The sequence below is a fragment of the Numenius arquata genome, chromosome 1 (genome assembly GCF_964106895.1).
Source record: "Numenius arquata chromosome 1, bNumArq3.hap1.1, whole genome shotgun sequence".
Taxonomy (NCBI): domain Eukaryota; kingdom Metazoa; phylum Chordata; class Aves; order Charadriiformes; family Scolopacidae; genus Numenius; species Numenius arquata.
The window spans coordinates 48,069,594-48,077,489 of record NC_133576.1 but is presented as its reverse complement, the minus strand read 5'-3'; the positions used below and the strand labels follow the sequence as shown (position 1 = coordinate 48,077,489).

At 53.4% G+C, this 7,896-nt stretch overlaps 1 protein-coding gene across 1 annotated transcript; it reads left to right on the top strand.

Moving 5' to 3' along the window:
- The first annotated feature begins 4,504 nt into the window (after nucleotides 1-4,504).
- Nucleotides 4,505-4,984, top strand: MID1IP1 (MID1 interacting protein 1). The gene has a single exon (XM_074157803.1). It carries the CDS (start codon nucleotides 4,505-4,507, stop codon nucleotides 4,982-4,984), a length of 480 nt encoding a protein of 159 aa, XP_074013904.1.
- The last annotated feature ends 2,912 nt before the right edge of the window (nucleotides 4,985-7,896 follow it).

The window sequence follows — 7,896 nt, the reverse complement described above, 5'->3', positions numbered from 1 at the left end:
CCTTCTCCATACGTCCTCTTCCTGACCCCTCTGCATGCCTTCCCAGAGCTTTCTGTCCACTTTGGAGAATCACTCCGCTCGCAGAGGACCAACAGAAACAGGAGTGAAAAGCAGCTAAGCAAAAGATAGCAGAGAGATGAGTAAATCTTCGCAAAAGTTATACCACAGGTCTCAGCAGGACTCAGACAAATTGGTCTGCATTCCTTTAACATATTAGATTTCTACTTACCCTGTTCATTAGCACGTTAAGCTACAAGGGCTGATTATATGAAACTCGTGGAGAGGCATCAATTAAGATGACAAATTTACATACATTCCTTCTGGATGAGAAATGACAGGTTTCCTCGGTTCAGAGTTTGGTACAACTGGACTCAGTTTCAGAAAGAGAAAGGAGACGAGAGAAGTGTTAAATGCGTGCATCTGTACTGCCACCCAAAAATGATGGAAGCAGTTCACAAGTTTGAGCAAAAATGTATGTCAAATAGGAATAGAAGGAAACGACTCGCAGTTTCCGAGGCTGAACTCTAATCTGCCATGTCACATCGACAACAAATTACACGAGGAAGTGAAATCCCCAAGAGATGTCCCTCTTACAAGGCCGGCCCAAATGGTGTTCCCAGGCTGCAGAATGCAACACTAAATATTTGCACATATTTATCACTTTTCGCCCACACAGGACCTCATCTTATTTTGCAAACACTGTGCAGCAGAACAACTTCCCAACCGTCAAAGTGTAGCCATCGCTGGTCTGCAATGTGCCAGTGGCACCTATTTCGTGCCAGCACGCGTCCTGGGAAAACTGTTAACAAAGACGGTTTGTTATCCTGTTGCCACCGAAGAGGGAATTTAGATAGGCCTTGCAAATGGTACAAAAACCCACACAAGTTGACGGAATCATCTGTCTTTTCTTGAAAAACACTACGCAGCTGCTTATGTCCCCGGAGGAGACAGGACACTAGCAGCGTTGCCTTTGTAGCACTAACTTTAGTGCTATTGTGGCTAAATACTGGTGTACAGCTAAGTAAAGTACTTAATACTAGTAATAGCACAGTAATAGCTAAATAGCAATAGTGATAGTTCATCCCTGTTCTTCAGGAGTCGGCCACAGAAAGAAGGCCCTCGTCCAGAACAGGCTGAACACCAGTAGCTGTCATTCACTTCAGAGAAAATTAAAGGTTTTTAGCTAATATAGAAACTTATATGTGACTCTGTCTTTCCCGAATAGTGGTACCAAATCTATTCAAGCAGAAATGTGGTTTTGCCCCCACACTGCTGGGCTTGTACATCAGGAGCGCTCCATCCAGTTGAGGTGCTGGATAAAGACTACTGTTGCGTGTTGTCGTTTTAGTTTCCTTATCCAGGACCCTGTGCTGGGCAAAGGTAAGCATTTACACCTTCCTGCACTGCCAGATAGCAAGCGTGCAAGCTTCCTCATTGCTCAGGACACGAGATAAGGGTTTTCCAGCTGATTCTCCTTCCAGGCACTGCATGGCCATGATAACTGGATCATTCTGAAGAGGAAATATTTTAAACAAACGCCGCTTGCATATAAAAGTTAGCGCCACAAACGGGATCGTCTTTTCCTAACAGGAGGGGAAGAAGAAAAGTGCCGTTTCTTTTTCTCTTGCGCGCACAGCCATTGCAATTACATACCACTGGAGTTAGAAATATGTGCTCCTTTATTTCGTTCTAACCAAAGAGCAATCAAACCTACTCAGGCTTGCGTTAATGATATACATTATACGTACCAGAGACATTTACACTGCATATCAAAATCGATCAGAACATAAGGAAGTTAAAAAAAAAAAAAAAAAAAAGCACCAATTGCCTTATGCTGTGAAGTTTGACTTGAGCATGATCTATCTCAGCCTAATGGGTTAGAGACACGCCTGCACAGGCCACAGCACTGTATTAGTGCCACGCTAAAATGAGGTAACATTTACAGTCAAAAGGTGGAAGCAGACCGTACGGCTATACATTTTGGGAAGCGAAGAGGGCAGGTGGGGGCGAAGATGATTTCATGCTCAGGCCGTAATTTATATAGTATCATGGCACAGGAGACAGGCCACTTCCTCATCTGGTGCTTTGGCTACAAGCACATACTTCCTCTGTCTGCAGTTTCAAGCTGGGCTATTTCTGTGAACTTTTTCTCCTGCCCAGCCAGTACATTCTAACCACAGGTAAAATCTGCATTTTTAATTTCTTCAGACTTTTTTTTTTTTTTTTTTGGTTTTAATTTGGACAGGAAAGTTGGACAATAAATGAATTCCTCTTGTTCCTATAGAATTATCTCTTTTTCGAATTTATTGAATGTTCAGCACACGCTGTATTTCAATTAAAGGCAGCAAAGATGCTAATGGTGTATTAATGACACACTGCGCCTATATAAAGATGCAAATCAGTGTTGTGGCCAATTTTCTGGCCTGGTGAGATTATTTTCTTCTTTTTTTTTTTTTGTAGTGAATTATCTGCGAACAGATCGTAATTTCACACCAGTCCGTATCGCTTCCTCCAGCTCAACCACAGGGACGTGCCACCCCTCTGCTGCTGGCCAAGGGCACCCGTCTGCCATCGCACCTCTCACACCCTCGGCTCGCCAAATGGTGCCCCGGCAAGCGGCCTTCCTCCCTTCGGGCTGCGGCCTAAAGCAGCCGGGGGCCGTAGAGGCTGTAGGAAACCGGGACGGCAGGCCGGGCCGCCGCTGCAGGCAGGCGCTGAGGAAGCGCAAGCGCTGGGCGGGCGGATTCGGGTAAAGCCGGGCTCCGGGACACCCGCTCCGCCCGCCGCCGCCGGTGCCCCCGGCGCATCCCCGGGCCCTGCCGGCCGGCAGCCGCGGGCTCTCCCCGGCGCCGCTCTGGCCCCGGCGCGGGGCCCCCGCCTCTGCCTACTGGTTGATCCGTTGCCACGGCAACGCGCTCAACACTCCCCCTCACCCCCCCAGCTCCCCATGCCGTTGTGCCCCACGTGACCCACGGCGGCTCTTCCAGCCAACATCGCCTGTTACCAGGGCCGCGCGAGCCGGCGCACGCCGGCGGGGGGGGAGAGGGGGTTGTTGTTTCCGATTGGCTGCTGCTCGAGGCTCGCTGATTGGCTGGGCCCGGAGGTGAGGCTGTGGGGTGATGCCGGCCGCCCCGCCGCCCCTCCGCGGCCCCGGCCGGTAGACAAAGGCCGCCCGGTCCCCCGGGGCTGGCACGGCGAGGCGAGGCGCGGCGCGGGAGGGCGGCGGGGCAGCCGGCCATGGCTGGAGGCGCCTCCTCCCCGCCGCCCTCCTCCTCTGCGGCCCCGCGCGAAGAGCACGCGGTGCCGGGCGGGCGGGCGGCGCGGCCGGGCACGCGGAGCCGTGCGGCCGGGCAGCCAATGGGCGGCAGGGGCCAACGCGAGCCGCACGCGGAGCCCGCGTGTCTCCGCCGCCTGCCCTGTCAATCGCTCTGCCCCGCCCCGCCTCTCCCCCTCGCCCGGCAGCACCCGGCCTGGCCCCAGGAGGCGGGGGGCCACCTCGGGGCTGAGGCAAGGCGGGTTGTTGGGGAGCGGGCGGTGGTGAAGCACCGCTCCATCACGGCGCCGTGCCGCCCGCCCTGCCCGGGAGGGCTGTAGGGGGGCTCTCCAGCCGCCAGTCTCTTGTCTCAGGGTTGGGACGGGCCCAACTCCCCCGGGGGACCCGGCTCCGCGGTTGCCAGCCGCGCCGCTGGGTTCTACTCGAAGAGCGGGATGCCCGGCCGGCCCCGCCGCCCTCCCTCCCTCCCTTCACTCCCCGTGGCGGTGCCCTCCTCCCGGCGCGGGGCGAGAGGCGGAGCCGTTGTGGCCGCCGCCTTTATCTGCCGTGTCGGCGCGGGGGGGAGGGGGACAGGGCGGGTGCGTGGGGGTGGCGGCACCGGGGAACACCTCGTTTGAAGATAGGGCGCTTATAAATACGGCAGCGGGGATGGGAACGCAGCCACGGGTGGCGGCGGGCTGACGGCGCGGCGGGGAGCGGCTCCGGAGCACGGTGGGTGCCCTTCCCCCGCGGCGACTCGGTGCCTGGGCCGGGTCACGGCGGGTGGGGGGGCCGAGGGAATTTTAATTTACCGTCCGCAGCTCTGGGGGGGGAGGGGGGATTGTGGGGCGGGGGCTGCGTTTGTGCCTTTTGCCTCTCTTTGCACGGAGGGGAGCGGCAGCTACCAGCCCTGGCGGCGGCGGCAGCGCGGGGGGGGGGAGGGCGAAGGGAAGGGATGGGGAGGGGAAGCCTAAAAAAGGAGATGGGGCCGAGGATAAAGGCGGCGGCGGCGGCGGCGGCGGCGGGAGGGGACGGGAAGGCGGGCTGGCGGGAAGGCGGGAGGGAGGGAAGGAAGGAGAGTGAGCAACCCCTAACCCGGCGCCCGCCGCCTCCCCGCAGGACTCTGCTCGCCAGCAGCCGCACAGCCCACCCGCAGCGGAGGAGGAGGAGGAGGTCGCCACCGCTGCCGCTGTCGGAGGATCCCCGCGATCTGGACTCGCTTGTCTTGAGCTCGCCCGCCCGCCCGCCGGCATGATGCAGATCTGCGACTCGTACAGCCAGAAGTACTCCCTCTTCAACGCCATGAACCGCTTCATCGGCGCCGTCAACAACATGGACCAGACGGTGATGGTGCCCAGCCTGCTGCGCGACGTGCCGCTGCTGCTGGAGGAGCTGGACGCCGCCGGCGCCGTCTGCCCGCCCCGGGAGGCCGCCCTGCCGCCCGGCGACCCCGGCGCCTTCTTCTCCCGGCGGGACATGTACAGCCACTACGTGCTGCTCAAGTCCATCCGCAACGACATCGAGTGGGGGGTGGTGCAGCCGCCGGCGGGCGAGGAGGCGGCCCGCAAGAAGGACAAGCTGGAGGAGGGCGAGGGGGAGGAGGACCTGGAGAAGCAGTTCCACTACCACCTCAGCGGACTCCACTCGGTCCTCTCCAAGCTCACCCGCAAGGCCAACGTCCTCACCAACAGATACAAGCAGGAGATCGGCTTCAGCAGCTGGGGGCAGTGAGCGCCCGGGGGGGGCGGGCGAGGGGAGCGGGGGAAGGGGACACCCGGCTCCGTCGGTGGTGGCGGTGGCAGCGGGAGCGGCGCGTCCCCGTCCCCGCCCGGCAGCGCTGCCGCCACCGCGGTGGAGGGCTGAGCCCCGGGGCTGGGGCTTCCCTGCGACCTCCCAGGACTGCAGCCGGTTTTCTACCAACGCACAAGCGAGAGAGAGAGAGAGAGATGTAAATTAATCAATACTAGTTTATTAATTATTTTTTCCCACCCTCCTTTTTTTTTTTTTTTTTGTATTGTTCGGTCCGGAGACCGAAAACCCGTACGTGTGCGAGGTGGTGGCGTAGCTGGCAGATAGAGGCTCGACACAAGCCGATGAACATGACAAAACTGGCATAAAATTGCGTCTGTTGCCCCGGAGGGAACCCAGCATCCCTCTGTGGCGGGACAGATGGCGGGTCCCACGGTTGTACATGTACTGGAGTTTTATTTAAAACTTTTTTTACTCAGATGTAGAGTATATTCTAAAATAAATGCAAATGTATTAACTAAAAGTGACTTAAACTTTTTGGTATGATTTACTTTTCTTTAATTAAATGATATTTTTAATATCTGGGATTCTTCTGTTGTTCTTCTACGTTATTTCCAGAGCTGCCTTACTAGACAGAGAAATCTGTATGTGCAAGAGAGGATTTTTGTGGCTTTTTTTTTTTTTAATTTTCCGAATGGATCAATTATGTAGTGATGATAGCAGCATATCTAAAATGGATGAATGACCGTATTAACTGAACCTTACACATCCTGAGTTTTGGGTAAGCTGTTCACAACTGGACAGTCCAGTTTCTCTGTGAGAATGCTGGCGTGAAGGTCAGTGGCCCTTTAACAAAATCTGAGAAGATCCAATCACGGTTGCATTGCAGGCAGCGATTCATAGAGGTTGGAGCAAAGCCTAGGAATGACTTGCTTTTTTCGGGAAGTATCTTAATGTACCGTGGGGAGCTCTTTTCTCTCCCTCCGAATAGGTCTGGGATACTTGCCTCCCCCATTGCTTGCGTTATTTTCTTTCCTCTGTAATCCTCCTTGGATACTAAAAATTAATTGGTTTTATGTTATCCAAATTGTATTGATTTCTTTATGCATTTTTTTTTTTCATTTGCTGAAGTAATGTGCCTCAGAATTGGGTGTCCATATCGTGTTCTAATATTAAAAGTGTACTTACTGGTTACAATATAATGTGCATATCACAGAGGATAGCCATTTAATAAATATGTATGTCCTTCCATAATGTATGAAGTTTTCTTCTCAGGCACTGAAATGCCAAGTTTGTAGACATCTCTTTATACTGGAATTTCACTTCGTATGGTTGCCATCAGATTTAGGGATTGTTTGGTGTCTGTTTTTTTCTTCTAAAACCAGAATATTTTTTCTCTCAGCTTTAAGGATACTTTTGCTTAAATTCAGATATTTCCTAGCAGTTAGTTTTTCAGCATGAGAGTTAGAACATTGTAGTAAAGCATGAGCGATCAGACACAGCACTAGTTGGCAGATGTTTGTATGGTTAAAACAATCAGCCTACACGTGTATTTAAAAATACATATTTGAGACGGCTTTCCCTTCTAGGGTAAAGAAGAACTTTGTAAGGCCGGAGGATTTTTAGCTTGGCAGCGCTTGTTCTTTTCATAATGTTTTAAACTCCTTTTCCCCTCCCCTCTTGGGAAGATGCCAGGAAAAGAGTCAGGAAGAGGGAGAGGGATTGCCCTGGTTTCCTAACATGTCAGCTCGCCGCTCTTGCCGTGGTCCAACTAATGCAATGCAAAAGATGTGGCGGCGCCTTAACGCTGGACGGTAAAAGTTTTGCTCTCCTGAAGGCGAGGGTGGAAGGGAGGGAGGGAGAACCTGTTCTGCTGCCGGGTTCCCCTATGCCTTCCGCTCCGCCGGCTGAAAGCCACACTGCAGCCTCTGCTGGGGAGCTCTGCCCGGTAAAGCCTCAGACATGGGTTTAGCCAGTGCTGTTTAAATGTTGCCCAAGAGACAACACGGAGCTGGTTTAGGCTGTGAGTAACAACCAAGAAAACGGCATTACAGTAGTGCAGTATCACCATGAATATTACATCCTTTCCCGAAAAGTTTTGATGACGGAGCAGCTCAAAACCCGTGCTCTTCAGCAGCGAAGGCGGCGTTTCCTTTACAAGTCAGGCTTTGGGTAGCAGAGGAGGTAGGGTGATGCTGCGACTCAAGGGTTTGCCTTGCCTGAGTGACTAACCCCCAGCTGCCCAACTCCACGTGGCTCCCGTGTGGGTGTCCTGCCGCACGTCTGGTGGCAGCCCCTGGTAAACCCCAGTGCAGCCACAGCAAAAACTGCTGAGGCTCAACGCTGGCAGAAGAGACATCGCCACCTCCCTCCCTGCCCCCCCCCAGCTGGGAGCTGCTTTAGAATTCCCCTTTTTCAAGGTCATGGGAGAGGATGGAGGCTCTCGGGATCGAGAAAGCGATCTTGTGATGCAGGGGTGGAAAAAAAAAAAAAAAAAAGCCTAACATAAAACCAAGGAGACATTTCTCATGGAAAGGACAAGGGATGGGACTTGGCTGCTGTGGAAAACAACTTGGCCTACAAGGTGGGCTGGTTGGGCAATTGTGGACATGCTACCTCCTGATATTGCAGTAAACAACGATGAGATGGCAGAATCTTAACACTCAGATTTTGTACATTAGATGCTGAATTGGGGAAAAAATTCCATTAGTGGTGCTAATATAATAGAATTAGGTTTATTATTAGGAGTTATGTTTTCTTCTGAAGGACTGGATGGTTTTAAGTGGTCCTGATTGGATACCAAGTTCAGGAAACCTTTAGTGTGTTCTGGTAAAGTGATTCTGATATCTGCAAGAGATAATGACAAATGACATCAGTTGAACATAAAAGTACCT

Excerpts from the sequence above, each read along its gene's own strand:
- MID1IP1 (XM_074157803.1), top strand. The coding sequence starts at position 4,505 with ATGATGCAGATCTGCGACTCGTACAGCCAGAAGTACTCCCTCTTCAAC.